At 36.6% G+C, this 19613-nt stretch overlaps 1 protein-coding gene across 1 annotated transcript in view; it reads right to left on the bottom strand.

Moving 5' to 3' along the window:
- The window catches only part of TRHDE (thyrotropin releasing hormone degrading enzyme), a 395717-nt gene that overhangs the window by 188873 nt on the left and 187231 nt on the right, over window positions 1–19613 (bottom strand). Inside the window, exons 4-5 of the mRNA XM_058742021.1 lie at window positions 4389–4543; window positions 1526–1639 (exon numbers count right to left, since the gene is read on the bottom strand). Of these exons, the coding sequence (XP_058598004.1) occupies window positions 1526–1639; window positions 4389–4543 (269 nt within the window). The remainder of the gene's footprint in view (window positions 1–1525; window positions 1640–4388; window positions 4544–19613) is intronic.

Here is a 19613-nt window from a genome sequence, read left to right on the forward strand (position 1 = left end):
TCCACAGCATAATAAAAATTAAATGAAAATTTTAAACAAAGTTGATTGAAACTCAACTAAAAATCAAGATATTTTAGGGCTATTTTGTGAGTATTTTCAAAATCCTTAAACATTTCAATTTCAAAGTATCACATTTGTTAAAAGAATAAATAATTCTTTTTCTACAAAGTCCTTTAAAAGCATTTTCAATTTTTTCAATGTCATGATAAAACCATTCAAGTAAGATTCTTAAAATTGTATCATATATGCATACATACCTAGATACAGAAGGCTAAGTAAAATTATCTAATTATTTAATCAAATGAACCATGTTGCTTTTATAAAATAAGGTCAAAACTGCATGAACATAATTAAAACATATCGATATGGTATTACTATTATCACTATTATCTCCTCTGGGAGATAATGTGATTTTTTTAACTCGGCAGAAGTTGATTAAATTTATGGTAGAGAAGTTATATAAAGACTTATAGACATCTTCATATTTCATCATGGTTTAAATACTCCTCAAATCATACTTATGGCAGATAATTAGGCAATCACTTATTATTAATAATTTAAACATCAAAAAAGAGCAGTGTCAAATAAATATGTGTTATCACCAATGCTGCGTCACAGGTGAAATATGAGCTTCTGGAAGTTAATGAATGTTAGTCCTTTGCAACTTTTACACAGTATCACCTAAACTAAATTTAAAATTCAAGTTCCAAAACAACATAAACCCTGGGTTTCATTTAAAAATAAGATAGCCACTTACTGATTAATAAAAACATATACAGAATGAAAACCTTATATCAAAATATATATAAAAACCACACCTTCCCTCCACTTTTTCTTTTAGGATGTTCTGGAAACATTACTATTTAAGGGACAACAAATCCTACTTCAGGTTCAGACATATGGGTATATTCTTAGAGTACAGGTGTAATGTGCATAACTCTTCATGAAGTTAATGAAGCAAGTGACTTAGCAAGTCATTTAATCTTAAGTATTATATCTTAAATAACCATAATGTATTTTGTAAATAAGCAAATAAATAAGCAATTATTTTAGCTAAGCTTTTGTCACAATGAAGAAATAGTAAGGTCTCATTTTTCTATGTATTGAAATATTCTATATACTTAAAATACTACATGTTAATTATTGTTACCTTCTTAATATTAAAGGATAATTTTCCTTTGTTATCAAATGCAACAATCTAAAAGATGTCTAATAAGAAAAGCTGTAGGGGCACCCGGGTGGCTCAGTCAGTTGAGCATCCGACTTCGGCTCCGGTCATGATCTCACAGTTCAGTGAGACATAACCAGTCAGACTCTATTCAGTTCTAATAAGTAAAACAGAACTCTTTTGGAATACTTCAAATTTAATTTAAATTTAAATTTAAATTTTGGTCACTTTTTCTTTAGTGGACGTTCGATTTTCAGATGGTATTTTCAATTACCCCTAATGATAATATAGGCCCAATGTGACAACAGATCAACCTTTCACTAGGAATTCCAAACAACTAAAGAAAAATGCACATACCATGTTCCAGCCAGGGTAGAGGTAGTCCGTACCAACAAATTCAAAGTAGTGAGCAAAACCTTCCTTCAGCCACACATCTTCCCACCACACAGGAGTCACGAGGTCACCAAACCACTGGAATTGAAAAATGAATGAGCATCATATAAAATCAAATTTATCCCAGAATTATTTTACCTAAAATTAAGTGTATTAAACTATGATTACCATAACTGGAATTCATTCCCCGATTGAACTTACGATCTTAAAATGTATTTTGGCAAGAGTAGTTATTGATTTATTCAACTGCTTGGGTGATATTAGTTTTTTTATAAATTCATTAATGGAAGAACAAAAAATATAAGGATTAAAGAATACAAAAAGAATATTTAAACTGGAGAAGAAAGAACTCAGGAGAAAAAACTGATGACTGTTATTTTCAAATATTTGAAGGCCTAGCATGTAGAAGAGGAAATGACTTGTATCCTGTGGCCCTACGAGGACATTAGGACTAATGGATGGAAATCCGGGTTGGTAGATGTCTGCTGAAAATACAGGAGACCCTCTAACTGAATGAGATGGCCAAAGACAGAACGTATGGCCTTAAGCAGTGAGTGACTCAGCACAGAAGGTATTGAAGCATTGCCTTCCTGTAGCATAGGCAACTCAGAGAAGACACTGGTTGATTGAAGGAGCTAAGGTCTTTCATGATGCTTCACACTTCGCTCTCCACGATCTTATGATATAAAGGGGTCAGACCAGAAAAATCTCTAAGATCCCGTCATGAAAAATAGTGTTGTCATTTTTAATTGTTGTTTTGGTTACATCGTGATGTGTCAGTCTGAAATCCTTGCTTAGGTCAGCAAAAAGTTAAAGAAATTCTTTTTTTTTTTTTCCTTAAGAACAGAGCAAAAAACGTTACATGCCCAGAACTATCCTAAAGACTCTGGATTGAATGATGAAAAATCAGAAAAGTCCCTTCTCATGCAGCTGGTGCTTTATTGTAGAGGCAGGGGGGATGAGGTAAGATACAAAATAAAAAATATACAAGCAAATGAACAACACAGTTTCAGATCCTAATAAAGTGATAGCACTCAGGGAGAAGCCACTTTAGATTGTAAAAGCAGAAATATTCTCTCCAAGCCGGTGACATTTGAGCTCAGATTTTAATGATAAGAATGAGCCAGTCTCGAGAAAACCTCGGGAAGAAGCGTAAGCAACACTTAGTATGAAGACCCTAAGTGGGAATGAGATATTTAAGAAACGGAAGGAGGAGGCAGACGGTATCAGATCGGGTACAGCTTGAGGAGTTCCAGTAAAGAGCTTCGTGACTGAATGTTTCAATATTATAATAAAGTGTCAGTCACTCAAGAGGATCTCTAATTGAAATACAAATAAGAGATAACATTGAATAAATTGATGACCATAAAGTAATTTTTATTCTTGATCAAAATGCAGATTTCTCCTCTAAATTGAAAGCCTGTTTTAAGAATTGTGACAATACATAGGTGGGGAGAGAAGGTAGTGTAGAAAATAATTTGGTAATGATAGTGGAAATTCTGTGTTTCTCCTGGCTTCTGGTCCATTTCCTCATGTAAATAGCCTGGCGCTACTAAGCTATAACAAGAAAGTAACTCAGAATGTGGAATAAATGAAATCCAATTCTAGGAACAAAGATAACATCATCAATGTGCTCTTATTTCAACAGAACTATATAAGTAATTTTTTCTAGGAATGTGCAAAAAGGAAACCCCTTATGCCTCCAAGAATTATATTTCACTGGAAACCATTCTCTTTAGCACAGTTGAGGAACCCCGATTATCGGTGCAATGGATCCCCTTAAATCTCTGAGGCAAGGAACACATGCCCAACCTGGGCAACGTGACAGGTACAAACATCTTACAGGTTCATTTGCAAAAGGCTGGCATTGAGGTAAATGGTCTTATGGTCTGGACCAATTTATCATGAAGTCATTGTTCACATATTAGCATTTAGAAGCTCACTTTCTTCTGCTGACAGCATTTTCCACATAGTTCCTTCTTAAGTTTTCCAAGCTTTTTGAAAGTATTTTAGGTTATAACAAATTGAAGCCATACAGTATCACAATGAGATTTCTAGTGTTTTAACTTAAAACTATCTATAGTTACCAGGACAGGTATTGCTTTCTATTAGCATGAACATTTATTTCCAATTTGTTTTTTTTTTTTTACTAGAATCAAGATTCAAATAAGCATTGCAAAATCCCTGTAATACCTTCCCCTCGTTGTAAGAAAGTGCATAAAATCAAAATGAAATTAATTTTATCTCAGCTCCACTACAAAGTTGGCTAATTTACATATGAATTTCTAAACATGCCAAGACAAAAAAATATCAATCATTTGAGAACAAAGAGTCTATGGCTGAGTTAGTGAAAGACTTCCTAAGTGTCTGTGTGATGGGAAAAAGGGAATAACAAATTGATTTCAGCAAAAGCAAATTTTGACGCGTACACAAAACTCAGCTGCATCTTGCAGCAATGCAATAAATCACTGCCACTACTGCACTTACCATGTATACACACCAATAATCACAAGAAAATAAAGCAAGGTTGACAAGGAATCGTGACTGGGTAGGGTCTCCAAAGAGGCTTCTGGGTGGCAGTGCTATCTCACTCCTCAACTAAACTGAAGGACAGTTGTTTATTCAATACGATCAGTGTGTTTTCTTTGGTTTGTGCTGTCATCTGAGAAAAATGGCATATCACCCAAAAACAACTACACAGTGCTCTCTATATAATTAAAACTTAATTGGGAGGAAAATAATTTAGCTCCTCATCTCAGTATCTGAAAATCGTTCTGCATTCTCAATAGTTTCCAATTATACTTACACCTGATCCTTTTTCTCATACCTGGTGACATATCTCATGAACAATGACCATGGTGACATCCAGTAAATAAGAAATAGATGAAACACTGGGATCCAGCAGTATTCTTTGTTCCACAAAAATACTTAGTCCCCAGTTCTCCATAGCAGCGTACGGGTGCTTAGGCACAGCTAAAAGATCTAGAAATAGAATAAAACAATTCCAAAGGCTTTAACAAACATACTGGATTCTAAATTCATATCCTAAAAAAGTCCAGAAATCCTAATGAAAAGGAATATTTGCTCTTTCTCAGTAATTTTTTTTTTCTAAATTAAACTACCTGCCATTTCTACATGACAGCAGAAATATAGGCTATCACCGTAAATGCTGGCCATATCCATTCATCACAGTTCATTTTCAGACCCAGTGCTGGAGGAGGCTGGAAGTATCGGCACCATTATTGATGGGCCCATCCTAATAAGTTTCAGGGAGTCAAGGAAACCAAATGCAGCAGAAATCTACAGAGTCAAAAGGCATCGTGCCTTCCAACGAAAATACATTCAGCTCAATGCAGTGAATACTAGACTCTTACTCTTACCCCAATTTTTTTTTGAGAGAAAACATCTTAGATCAGTTTAAAAATGTGGCCTGTCATTGTTCTAATTGTTGAGATCCTCCTTTATTTTTTGAGTCTGTTAAAAATAAAATCTTACATGCAAATATAGCTTATAGAGAAAACTGTAATAGTGGACGTAGTGGTAAAAGGACTAGTGAGGGAACCCGCAGGCTTTGGTTCTGGCCCTGCCGTGCACCATTAACTAGATCTATGACATTGGTAAATCACTTAATTTCTCGAGACCCCAATTCCCTCACCTATAAAATAAGGTTATTGGCCTTCATTATCTCTAAAATCCCTTCCAGCTCCAAAGATCTATGATCAGATGATTCTAAGATGTGTGCTTGTTTTAAAAGGCTGTAGAGGTATTATCAACTTCTGGTTAAGGTGACACAATAAGTTCATGCTTTGATGTACTCCCTCAGCTCCAAACACACAGCAATGATAAATAAAATATTAAAAGAGAAAACTAAAAAATATCTCCAGGCTTGAAAATAAATCTCTTCATGGATCAGAAATGGTACAGAAATGCAAAGCAGTGATCGCATGTGAAGCCACAGTCCTGCTGGGTTCTGGCTCCAGGGGCAGGCAGTGGCAGCTGGGAATTGGCTCTAGCAGGACCCACCAGAGCCAAAGGGACCTAAGCCAAGCTGACTGCATGATGCCAGGGGTAGAGGTAGGGTATGCATGCTCATAAGGGCTGTAAATAGCTGGTGTTCACTGCTTCTTGGGAAAGCTAGCAAGTGGCAGAGTCAGGATTCGAACCCAGGCAGCCTGACTCCAGGGCCTTGCTTTTAACCACAATGATGCAATATTTTCAGTCTCTGACCCAAAAGTTCTACTTCCCAATAATCTAGAGTAACTCCCTAGGGTGACAAGAAAAAAAAATTGGTTCAAGAATGTTTGCTGCAGTATTGTTTTTAAGAGTGAAAAGGGAAAACTAAATGCCTTTCACCAAGATAGTGGACAAAGAAACTGTAAAATAGTTAATATAAAGGAATACTACATAGCAATTGACATGAACGAGCTTACCACTAGATCTTATACTATATATATCAACAAAGATAATCTGAAAAATATAATGTTGAGGGAGCAAGTAGACTTGTTGACAAGTAGACAAGGTGTAGAATGACCCTTACCATAAACTACTTAAAAATAAGCAGAAACGGACACTCCCACATGCACACACATACCCAGACAGATAGTAGTGGTAAAGTGCACATACAATCACAAACATATAGGAATGATAAACACCAAATTCAGAATCATGATTGCTTCAGGAAAGAAAGGGGGAAAAGGGTCTGCAGAATGGTCTTTAGGTTCCTGGACCCCATTTCAACCCGGGGTTGAGGAGGATTCCCACACCACCAAGCAATTTTGGACCCCAGGATATATGAGAATTCAACTCGGTTCTGCCACTATCTACCCAGAGATAGCATCAGATTCCACAAATTAAGGGTATAGTCCTACAAGACTGTCCTTTCCTCCCCACTTAAGATGCCAGTCACAAGCCCAGGTTGTCACCTGTACTTCTGACTGAGGTTCCCATGACTTCTTCTTTAGGTCTGATTAATTTGCTAGAGAGGTACACAGAACTCCGAGAAACATTTTTACTTACCAGATTACTGGTTTATTATAAAAGGATATAACTCAGGAACAACCAGATGGAAGTGACGCATAGGGCAAGATATGAGAAAAGGGTGTGAAGCTTCCATGCCCTCTTAGAGTGCACCATTCTCCCTAAATCTTTACCTGATTACTACCAGGGAGCTATCTGAACTCTAACGCTTGGGGTTTTTACAGAGACTTTGTTACATAGACATAATTGACCAAATCATTGGCCATTGGCAATGGACCTCACCCTCCAGCCCTTCTCCCCTCCCAGGAGGAGGTTAGAGGGTAGGGCTAAACGTTCCACTCCAGCATCCTGGGGTGGGCTCCACTGGAGACCAGCCCCCATCCTTAGGGTTCAAAATTCACCTCACTAACATAACAAAGACACTACCATTAACTTGTATTAACATAACAAAGACTCTCAACCCTTAGGAAATTCCAAGGGTTTTGGAAACTAAACCAAAAATCTTACAGGAAGACTAAATACATTTGAGAAATATATGTCAAATATATATGAGAAAGACATTTTTGATCATTCATATAACCAAATATGTATTTCTTATAAATCACAGTATTGCAGATGGCCACAAAAGGGATTTCAAATATGTTTTTAATATTATTTTTTAAAAGCAAGTGATAGGTACATAGATATTATTTATAATATTGTTTATTTTCAGTATGCTTTAAATATTTCATAATAAGAAAAGAATAAAATGGTCAGCAGTCTTATAATATAGTTGACTGTATTTATTCATCATTTCAATGAACATCTCATCATTTGCTGTGTCCTTAAGTCTGAGATGTATATTAAAATAAATCAATATGATCCCTGTATCCACTACATGTTAATCTAAGAATGGAGACATGAAAGCGTAATCCGAGAAACAGAGAATAAAAAGTGCTGTGAAAGAAAGAAAAACGTCTGGTTGGAGAGGTTCTTGAAAGAGCATTTGAGTGGGACATCCAAAGACAAATAGGATTTCAACAGGCAGTTAGAGGTACTCTATGCATTCATTGACACAAGTATTTATTCAACAACTCTTTTGCTCAATACAAGAACTGTTCTGTCCTTCAAGCTCCTTACTCCCTGCTCTAATGGAACTTATGTGGGTGTGTGCAGGGGAGGAGGTCAATTAACAAAGAGTAAATGAACAAAACAAATTCAGTGAATGCTAAGCTCTACAAAGAAAATGCAATAGAGTAAGACAGTGATTGACTGATGGGCTGAGTGTAGCATGGTCAAGGCCAACCTCCTAAAGTAATCACAGTTCACCTGAGGTGTGAATGAAGGTAGAAGCCAGCTATCCAAAGACTTGTAGAAGTGTGTTCTAAGACACAACAAATGTAAGGGTTCTAAGGAGGGAATGAGATGAATACATTGGATAAACAGAAAGGTCAGTGAGGCTGAAGGACATAAGGGAGAGGAACAAACCGCAAACACATAACAAATAGATCTTCTACTTAAGATTTTAACATGAGACCTTCCCTAAATATGACCAAACTAGGCAAAAAAAACAACACTGTGTCGGCTCTGCCACCAGCAATGGCAATAGCAGTAGCACATCTGGTGTCATTTACTTGAAGGAGCATGTGGACTTATGAATGATCCTTTGGAACAACGCCTGCTGAAAACAGAGGCATTTCTATATGCTGGAGTCCTCCAAGAGTTGAGAGTAGTCAGGTGTCCAAAAGTAAGTGAGCATATCAGGCCACAGCCTGGAATTTGGATTGGCTCAAATGGCACAGAAAGAGGACTCCAGACATGAGCCAGATGCAGAGTGTAGGATTTGTGATAAAGAGGAAGGTACGCTTAGGGGGCAGTCATCAGACAGCAAATGCCTAACTAGCAGTGTTAAGAGGGTGCAGTGAGGGGCCAGTGAAAGGTTGGTGCCAAAGATGCCAGCACTGGTGACCCAAACAGGCAACTGGTTCCCACTGGTTTCCAGAGGTCTGAGGGCACAGAAGTCATAATGGGTAATGAGGCTATACAACAGCCGCACAAGAACTCTTAAGCAAATGGAGCTAGACTCAGAAAAAGTGAATGAGGACAGAGTAAGGCACAGAAGGATCCGGAACAGCAGGTAGCTTCTCAGACACAGAAAGGTTTTATAATAGACATAGGGAATTGTGTCTGTGGATAGCAGAAGGGGAGAAAAGCAAATCTAAAAAATTTAGATGATGCTACTATACACATAATAACCTTATAACAAAATACCAAAGAAACTTGGATTTTGTTCTATACCTTTATACCTGCTCTGCTCTATACCTTTATAAGTTAAGGAATCTTAATATTTCTATATTTGTATATAGTTTTATATTGTGAAAGATTTATATTTTAGGAATACCTTCATGAAGCATATATCCATATACACAGTGATACACAAATGCTCTTAACAGTTTTAATTCCAATAGCCAAAAACTAGAAATAAATCAAATGTCTATCAACAGGTGAGTGGGTAAAGTGTAGTATATTCATATAACAAAATTCCATTCAGCAATAAAAAGAACTATCATTACATGTAGCAAAGTTGAATCCCAAAATAGTTATACTGAGTAAAAAGGAAGAATATATACATATACATATACATATATATATATATACACACACACACACACACACACACACATATATATATATGTGTGTATATATATATATATATATATATATATATATATATATATATATGCAGCATGAATCATACATTTATTTGAAATCCTGGAAAATGACAAACGTATAGTGTCAAAAAGCAGACCAGTGGTCTCCTGGGGAAGAAAACAGGAGATGTTAAGACTGCAACAGGAAACTCTTAAAAGCAAAGGATATGTTCATTAGGGTGATGATTTCATGGGTATATACATATCTTAAAACATCAAGCTGTACTCTTTAAATATGTGCAGTTTACTGCATGTCAATAAAACTCAAACTGTTTAAAAGAAAGTACCTTCATGAAGTGAAATATTCTTCTGCTTAACTTTGAAGTTGTTAAGATGTATTCACAATGAATTACATTATTTCAATTTTTGCAAAAATAAATTTGTCATGAGGCTATAGCCATTAAAATGTGCAACATCCTCTTTAATATGCCTTGAAAACAGAAGAAAATTCAAATGTTTCAGAATCTAATTTACTTGGAAATTCAAAGAAAATCCAGGATAAAATTATGCATAGTACTCTGTTTCCAATTAATTACTACAGTTTTAAAAACTATAGGCAGATAGCAAATATTCATATAATACTAGTGAATGCAATTACATAAATTAACATAAAAATCTGACTTTATCTGCTTGCTCCCTTTAGTGTTCTATAATTTGCCTTCTACCTTTAACACTGCGTTGCAACAGCTCCTGCTAACTAAAATCACAAAATCTCATGGAGACTTCTCAGTTCTTATTTGATATTGTTGAGAATTATCATAGTGTTGATTAGAATCTGTTATAACTGTATATCCATGTTTCTCCTCCACTTCTGAGATTAGCCTATATTCTTGGTTTGTTTTGTCTTTTTATTTTCTGGTCATCCTCTGATTTTGAAAATCAAAGTTCCTAGGATTTCCATCTGTAGGTTTTTTGTTATTGTTGTTTAACCCATTCTACCAGTTTTCTTTGAGTGTTCTCACCTACTCCCATGTCCTCTGTCACCTCCCACATGCCCAGAAGCTTTCTTTGAGCTCCAGAGGAAAATATGGAAGCACCTTTGTGGTAGACTGTTATTTGATAGCCCCCAGTGTACTATTTCTTCTGGAATAGACCCCTCCCATTAATCTGGCTTAAACCTAAAGATAACCTTTCAACTTCCTCTTCTGCTTTCTAAAGGGAAGTCAATAACCATGAAATGTCCTATGCCCCTGACAATACTATGTTAAGAGGAACACTGAAACTATGTGGAAAGGTCCAAAGAATCACTAAACAGGTCTAATAATACATACAAATCAAAATACAGTCTCCAGCATTAGTGGCAGTGTTCTGATGTATAACTTTGTAAATATCTACACTAATGTACTCTAAATTATTAAATAACCACTAGCAAAAAAAAGTGTTCAATATCAGGCCTCTCCTCTATGCCACAGTCAGATTATGGGCTCACAGATCATCATCAGCTGTCATCTTGAATAAGATGTATTGGTCTTAGCTCTGGGCATATTCAAGCCCTGGCTCTAGTCTAGTGTCCTTCAGCTCAGATACTTTCTGCTACAAGATCAAGTTCAAACTCCATGTTCTAAAAGTAAAAGGAGTAGAGGAGATACCATGTGAAACATAACCTCTATATACTTGTCCATTGCCTTGCTCTCTCTTGACACTTTCTCTTTTGCCTAAGCCAGACTCCCTAAAGTCCTGGCTCTCCTCAGCAATATTTCTTCACCAGCCAATTTCTGCCTCTATTGTCCACACCCAAACTTGTCAATTCATTTTGCATTTGCCATCCATTTATTTATCTAAATATTTTGAGAGTAGTAAGAGAGTCCCTGCTAAAGATCAGAACTCAGAATGACCCAGACTTCAAACTTCAGCCCGAAAAAAGATAGAAAATTCTGGAAGATAAGAGATTAAATACCAAAGAAACTCAATGAGCATCATCTGGGTAGCCAATCCCTCCATACCTAAGCAGAGGACACAGCTGCTGCCAAGCCACGGGTATGAGCAGAGGATGTGGCTCCTTCCTTACAGAGCACCACTGGTCCCTGGTTGGTTGTGAGATTTTCTGCTCAGAAAATCTAAAGTGCCAGACATTAATCCTAGAAGTTTTGGTCTCACAATAGGGAGAAAATCCATAAGGCTTTCTCATGGGAGTAACTAATCTTTCTTATTTTCCCTGTACCTGCAGTATATTTCCTCCATTCATCCATTCATTCACAAAGTTTGTTGAGTCCTTACTGTGCCTCAGGAGAGGAGTCTAACAGTGACGTGGCTCCCATGGAGCTCATATTCTAGCCTCAGGGCTAAAGGTGGGGTAGGGAGACAAAAATGCTCAGATTAGTAAATAAACAAGCATATGAGATTAGGATTGGCACTGTGATGAAAGTGACACAGAGGATGTTAAAGAATAATGGGGTTCGGGGAAGATACTTCCTGGTCAGAGTGACTGATCAGGAAAAGCCTCTCTGGAAAGATAGCATCTAAGCTGGAACACCATCCCTACTGAACTTTACCTCCATAAAAGCAGGTCATTTTTTATTTCAATTGCTGCATTTCTAGAGCCTAGCACAGTGTCAAGAACATGGCTGATGTTCTAGAATATATTGCAAGATAAATGAATAGTTTTCCTCGTTTTGACAATGCTGAATATATAGCTTACAACTTGTTTTGTTGGTATCACAAACCAGATACATAACCATTACCAATACCCATCCAAAAAGAGAATTAAATTCTGCAGTTCTGGTGAACAGTCCTGTGGTTCTCTGCCACATGAAGTGCTCTACTGCTCCTTTAAACTCCTCCACCAAGGAGTACTCAGATACCCTCTTTCCAGGTTTGCAGAAGCATTCTGAACTCTGCCCAGGTCCTTCCACCCCAAGTCCCTCTTGCTCTAAAATCCCCAACTTCTGGGGTGGCTCAGTCAGTTAAGTGCCTGACTCTTGATTAAGTTCAGGTCATGATCTCATGGTCATGAGATCCAGCCCCAAGTGGGGCTCCATGCTGAGCGTGGAGCCTGCTTTGGATTCTCTCATTCTCTCCCCTTGCCCCTCCCCATCGCACTTATATGCACATGGTCACTCTCTCACCTGCTCTCTCTCAAAAACAAAAGCAAAAACAAAAACAAAACAAAACAAAAAACACATCACCTTTTAAATTGCTTCACATCACCTTTTAAATTGCACCCCCAATACTGTCTTCCAAGTCTCCCCTAGCAGCATCTCAATCCCAATGCAAGTTATCTGTTCAGCTCTGCTGCCCAGGCCTTCTTGGCAGAAAGCAGTGAACATAATAGTTAAACATCGGACCTGTGGAGTCCACACGGTCTGGAATCCAAATCCAGGTTTAACGCTAACAAACTGTGGGACTTGGATCAAATTGTTTAATCTCTTCCAGTTTCTATTTTCTTATTGATACAATGGGGATATTAATGGTAACTTCCTTTTAGGTTGTTGTGAAGATTCAATGAAATGGTCCATGTAAATCACTTAGTCTTAAGTACAAAACATAATAAATCAATGCTATCACTGGTTGGGATCTTTCCAGTTCATCCCAACCTTGGGGAATTGAATGTATCACAGGATTTAGCTTAGAAGAGGAGGAACCTTTTCTTTGAAAAAGATGAATTGTTGGCTAATAGGTTACATCAGGCATTTTAGTTTCTGATTTGAGATTTTATATTATGATGTAAAGCAATACAGGACCTATCTAAGAATGAGCAAACAAAAGAAAACAAACTGGATCATAGGACATTTCCATATTATCATTCAGGGGTGCTAAATAAGTTTTAAAGATATAGCAGGTAAAAACAAATGTTATATTTTAATTTTGGCCTGACTATAGCACTTGCTCAAGATACTATTTATATATGCATTTATGCTTAAGTAAAAAATATAACTCCTTGTTCTGACAATTACCATATGTGGCTAGTAGAAATATATGTTGTATTCGAAATAGTAATATAAACAAGATAAAATTCATAGAAGGCACCTATTCCTGGTATCATAAAATGAGACCAACTTTTTTTCTTCTTTCCAAGTGCAAATTCTGAAGTTTGTTTGTTTGTTTTTTACTCAAAAACCGGTAAGGTTCCAAATGGCTGTTTTTAAGTTCACCTGACAAAGAAGAGGACAAAATATATCCCTGGATACATTTCCACCAAATTTAAGAGTGAATCAGCCCTTCAAAGCTTAAAACAAAACACACTTTCTCCCGATGGACTTTATTTTTTTTTAATGTTTATTTATTTATCTATTTTGAGAGAGAGAGAGAGTGCATGTGAGCGGGAGAGGGACAGAGAGAGGGAGAGAGAGAGAATCCTAAGGAGGCTCTGAGCTGAGCTCCACATGGGGCTCGATCTCACAACCATGAGATCATGACCTGGACTGAAATCAAGAGTGGAACGCTCAGCCATCTGAGCCACCCAGGTACCCTTCTCCCAATGGACTTTCTATTGAGTTATCTTTCTATCAAAAAAAGGTTAGTTTCCACTATACATTTTGGCCTATAACAGAATTTTCATCATTACCAGTTGTATTCACAAGCCTAGCATTTAAGTCCTCAAATTCCTAGTTCTCCTGAAGTAGCATTAGGCCATAACATGCAGTTTTGTTGATCCTCCTGCCACATATTCAGAAGATTTTTTTTCATTTCTGCAATCACTTTTTCTTGACACTTACTGATTACTGTCAATTGCAAAGGAGGAACACTTTTCATGTGTTGTCTAATTTCCTTTTCCCTTGAAAAAGAATTTCTATGTCAAAGGACTTATCCTATATGCACAAGGAACATTTGTCATTTTCTCACCTATTTAATTTTTAAAATTAGCTCCACTTTAATTTCCATTGTCATATTTTGCATCTTCTTTCAAGCACTTTCGAAACTCACGGTCTTTGCTTTAATGGACATGATTAGGCATAAACATTGAACACACACGGAATGACTCCTATCTTCACCATTTGGTAATAGGCCAAATTGACTAATGCTTGTTATGTAACAAAGACTTGCTGTTACCTAAGAGAATGTAGGTTGAAAGTAAAGGTTTCTCTCTATTAAGGCTTCATTTATGATGCATTTTCATTTATTCCTATAATACTTATTCATTACCTATTACAGGCCAGACTGATCTGAACACTGGATATATAAACCTTGAACAATAAAGATACAGTCCCATTAAACCTTCATGAGGCTTAAAAACCAATGGGGGATACAATCAAGTTAAAAAGTATATACATTATAGACATACAGGAAGGAAAGAGCAGAACAGTGAATTTGCTAGAATGAATACCTGGTGTAATGGATGCAGCACAGAACAGAGATTAAGAACATGGGCTCTGAAGCTAGCCAGCCTAGGTTCAAACTCAATTCTGCTACTTAATGAGGCATGTTACTTATCATTTCTGTCCCTCATTTTCTTTACCTGTAAAGTGGAGATGATTATAACTGCAACTATTTCACAGGGTTACTGTGAGGGCTATTGTTGGAACACAATTCTCAAGGGTCTCTCACATTTCTGTATGTCTCATGAGCAGAGATACTGACTCTTTTTTGTTCCAGACTATCGTTTTAAGAATACCTGTATAGCAAAAAAAAAAAAAAAAAAAAAAAGTCTCCTCTCCATAGCAAAGAACAGACATATACTCCATCATTTATAAAAGAATCAGGTTCCATAGGCTCAAGGTTCCTCACCTGTAACATAATCCACTGCATATGGGGGTATCATCTGGCCCTCTTTGCATTGTTCTTGGGAATTGGGGCTCAGGGAATGAACACAAAGAATGCTGAATCTCTGACTATTCTATAGCTAGAGCAGTAAAGGTTTTTATCTCCAACCCAGGAATTTCGTGTCTTCTGCAAGCATTCATGAAATAATGTCATGTGACCTGTCAAGCTTGCAGACAGGGTAAGGTAAAATCTCAGACTCTTCACAGTTCTTGACACAGTTCTTGACAATACATGTGAGGTGCTTAGAATAGTACCTAGAAAATTGTAAGTTCTCAATGGCAGTTAGATATTCTGATAGAAAAATGCCTCTCCAAAGATGTCCATGGCCTCATTCCCAGAACCTGTGAATATATTATATTACTTGGCAAAAATAAACTAAGATGCAAATAAAATTAAGGTTGCTGGTTAGCAGACCTTAAAATAGAAGAGTGACATAGATGATCCAGACACACCCAATGTAATTGCAAGGATCCCAAAAAGTGAAAGCGGGAGACATAAGAATTCGTGTCAGTGATGCAACGTGAGAAAGACTCTGGAGGCCATTGCTGGCTTTGAAGATGGAAGGGGATTATGAGCCAATGAATGCAGGCAGTCTCTAGTAATTAGAGAAGGTGAGAAAGTTTAGAGATCCCCCACTTCTAAAGCCTTTAGTGAAAACACTTTAATCAATGTAATCAAATTGCCAACCTACAGAACTATTAGATAATAAATTTGTGTTGTTGTCAGCTACTAAAGATGTGGCAATTTATTACACCATCAATAAGAAACTAACATAGTATCACTATCATCATTGCCTTTATCATTTTTATGATATTGATAAATATACTATATTACTATTTATACTATATATATGTATTAATATATATTATAATTTAATTACTATATTATATACCATATTACTATAATATTACTATGTTATTATCATTATTATTATAATATTACTATAATTACTACTACATGAAAGAGGTCCCAAATCTTAACATAAGAATGGGGAAAGGCTATCTGGAAAAAGTCAGTTATGAGATATATTGATTGAATAGGAGTTATCTGGAAGGAAACTATATTTCAAGCTAAGGGAATATACAAACAAGTAAGAGAGAACATGATACTTTCAGTAAACAAAAACTGGATCAATTTGGCTGCAGAAGACTGTGGCAAATCCTGTTTTGGACATGCTGAGTTTGAGATGCCTCTAGAACATCCAAATAGAGATAACCAGTGAGAGAGGTTTGATGTGTTGGAAAGAGATCTAGACTGGGAGTCATCATCATATATACAGTAGGCTGTGACTGATACAGAACATAAATAAGAGGACCAAGAAGATGTCTGAGGAGCATGATTTTAAAAACAGGCAGAGTGGGGTGCCTGGCTGGCTCAGTTAATTGGGTGTATCAGACTCTTGATTTGGGCTCAGGTCATGATCTCCAGGTTAGTGAGTCAGCGCCTCTCCAAGTCTAGCTCTATGCTGATAGTGCAGAGCCTCCTTGGGATTCTCTCTCCCCCCCCCACGCCCCTCCCCCCTTCTCGGTCTCTCTCTCTCTCTCTCTCTCTCTCTCTCTCTCTCTCTCTCTCTCTCCTCTCTCAAAATAAAATAAAAAAACAAACAAATAAACAAACAAAAAACAGTCAGTGGGGCGCCTGGGTGGCTCAGTTGGTTAAGCGTGGTAGTCTTGATTTCAGCTCAGCTCATGATTTCATGTTCATGAGCTTGAGCCCTGAGTCAGGGTCTGGGCTGAGCACGGAGCTGCTTGAGATTGTCTCTCCCTTTCCTTCTGCCCCTCCCCCACTTGCTGGCACGCATGCACTCTCTCTCTAAAAATAAAATAAATTTAAAAAATTAAAAAATAAATTTTAAAACTTAAAACAGACAGAGGAAGGGGAAAATGGAACAGGACACATAAAGGGTATTAACAGGCACTGTCATAAGAGTAGGAGGGAAAACCAGAAGAGTGTGATATTGTTTCATTCCAGCATAGTGAACCACCCAAAAAGGAGGCAAGAATAGACACTCTCCATGAGTATTTTAGATAAATTTAGGTAAATTTATAAAGCGCAGCTATTACATATTCATATAATTAATATTAATTAAATATTAATGCTTTAAATAATACTAGCTTACCATTCAAAATCATTCTCAGCAGACTGTCAAAATGAATTATACAAACTTTTACACAAATACAACACAAAGTCTAATGACAGGTGTTAGCATCATCACCTGAAGGGGAAAAAAAATACAATACCAGGTGAAAGGCTCTCATTAACAGTTATTTATCGAGTGTTAGTTGCTGGAGTGGGCCCATCCCACAGCATGCAACTCAGGAGTCTTTCTTGTTTCAAAATTAAGGTAGCTGGGAGTCATTTCAGAGGTTTGGATAGCTCTTTGACATTCTTTAATTGACAGATTCTCATTTCCAGCAGAAGACAGTATAAAAATAGTACTATTTATAAATGAGCATTCTTAACTCTTGAAACTTGGAGTTGTCAGTAAAATGTATTTCCAAATTCATATGCACTTTAGACAGCATGAATACAAAGTGGTTACCTCTAAAAGAAATTATTTATGTAGGTCTGGTAAAGTAGAAACAAAGATTCATTGTGCCTTAAAGCCAGCTCCCCAGCATAAACTGTACTAGTAGTACATACAATATTCAATGAAAAAAAAAAAATACAAACATATAATTCAACGGAACCAATGTTGGATTCCTAGCTTAAAACTGTCAAGCATTAATTTCAAGCAAAGTGAAATACTTGTTGAAGCCCCTGAGAAAAAAGCCATTGAAGCCCCATAGTTGCTGATTTTTTGTCACTTCTTATTGCAGTATAAAGTGTCACTTGATATTAACTAGCATCTAAACAATGGATGCATTTTCAGAGAGCTGGTAGTACAAACAGGAAATACCAAAATTCATTGTGAATTTTAAAGGTTCCTAGGGAAATCTCCTATGCTGCTTGGGGTAACGAAGGCAGAAGAAAAAGGAAGGAAAATACAGTTAAAAAATAGTACAATTATAGAACCGGAAAATGTGGTGACACTATGTTACTTTACTAAATTTTAACACTAACTAGAAGCTAATTTGCCTTTAAGGAACTAAAATAGAACCTTATCAATTTAGTCCTTGGCATATTACTAAAAGACTTTTTTTTAGATAATCCAAACCCACAGATTTACCATTTGAAATAGCATCGAGTCACTGAATGCCATGAAGAAAAATGAATGTCATGTCCCATTCAGGATGAATAATGTCTCAGATAGGAGGTGTTGATCAAAATATGAACCATGTCTTTCATTAGTTAAAGTACCTAATGATTTGCTATAAATATCTTCTTGTGAGTATAAAAACAAACAAAAAAAAACTACCTTTTCCAAATTTTTCTACAGAAGAGTTTCTGAGAGTTTCTATTCAATGATTTTTTTTTCAAAACCCATTACTAGTGTTCCAAATATTCCCTAGTTCAATTTACATTAGATCAAGAAATGAGTACGGAAAGAACTAATAATGAGCCAGAGATTGAACTGAACCCTTTACTTCTCCAAGCTCCAGTATCTAATGTGCATCACTAAGTTATACTCCTAAAGTGTATTTTATAGGTAGAAAAACATTTTGTATGCCTAATGGGGAAATGCTGAGAAGAGGGAATTTTTTTTTTGTACCCATCATAAAAATGTTGCTCCTAATGTAAATACGCAGGGAATTGACATGATGGAAAATTGCCAGAAGCCATTTTCCTAACACCATAGTTAATAGAGCATGAGGGTTCTATAGCTCAAAATGACATGTGACTGATCACTGTACACTTTGCGGCAGGGCAGAGAGGCTACCGTGAAGCAAATGGCAACACCTCTCTCATTATTTCTGTTTCTTCGTGTCCTTTTGATACACTATGCAAATTTTTGTCATGTGTCTTGGAACCTGTCTGAAGAGTTATTAAAATCGAAACCGGTATTCTGTGGAGTTCTGCACTAAAACACACAGACTCAAAAACGCTAAAGCTGCTGCTCATGGTTTATAGTAGCATTTGGGACATCCCAGTCCTGGATGCGGGTTGGCACACTTACCACCCGGCCTTACAGCCCACTCAGAAAATGTTGCAAAGTGCTTGGGATGTTCTACAAGCTGATTACCACAGGGAGCTTATGTCCACTGAGATCTCTGGATCTCAGTGCACTGTGTGTGTGTGTGTGTGTGTGTGTGTGCATATGTGTATATATATTATATAATATTTATACATACATATCACATAAATATACATACTGAGTATATAACATTGTATACATTACATAATATTACATATATACTTAGTATGTATACATAGTATATAACCACATATATGATTAAAATTAGCTGAATTTTGGTGACTTCACTGAATTTTATCGGTCTACCATTCTAAATTCGTGTTGGAAGGAGACTGCTCTCTATCCTGTCCTATGTAACTTCAGGCAGATGAAGGTATTAAAACCAAGCCATAATTGTGGAATTTGTCTCAAGGGGTCTAACTTAATCCAAATAATAGCTAACAACACTTTCCAAAAATCATCCTCAGTGTCTCCAAATTAGCTATTCAAACATAAGACCTCTAACTTCTCAGCTGGTTTTACTTCTCACCTCCTGATCTCTACTATTCTTCAAGTTTCATCAACTATTGACTAGTAGGTAAGTTCTCACATTTAATGAAATTGCCATCAG

Source organism: Neofelis nebulosa, chromosome 8 (assembly GCF_028018385.1).
Source record: "Neofelis nebulosa isolate mNeoNeb1 chromosome 8, mNeoNeb1.pri, whole genome shotgun sequence".
Lineage (NCBI taxonomy): Eukaryota > Metazoa > Chordata > Mammalia > Carnivora > Felidae > Neofelis > Neofelis nebulosa.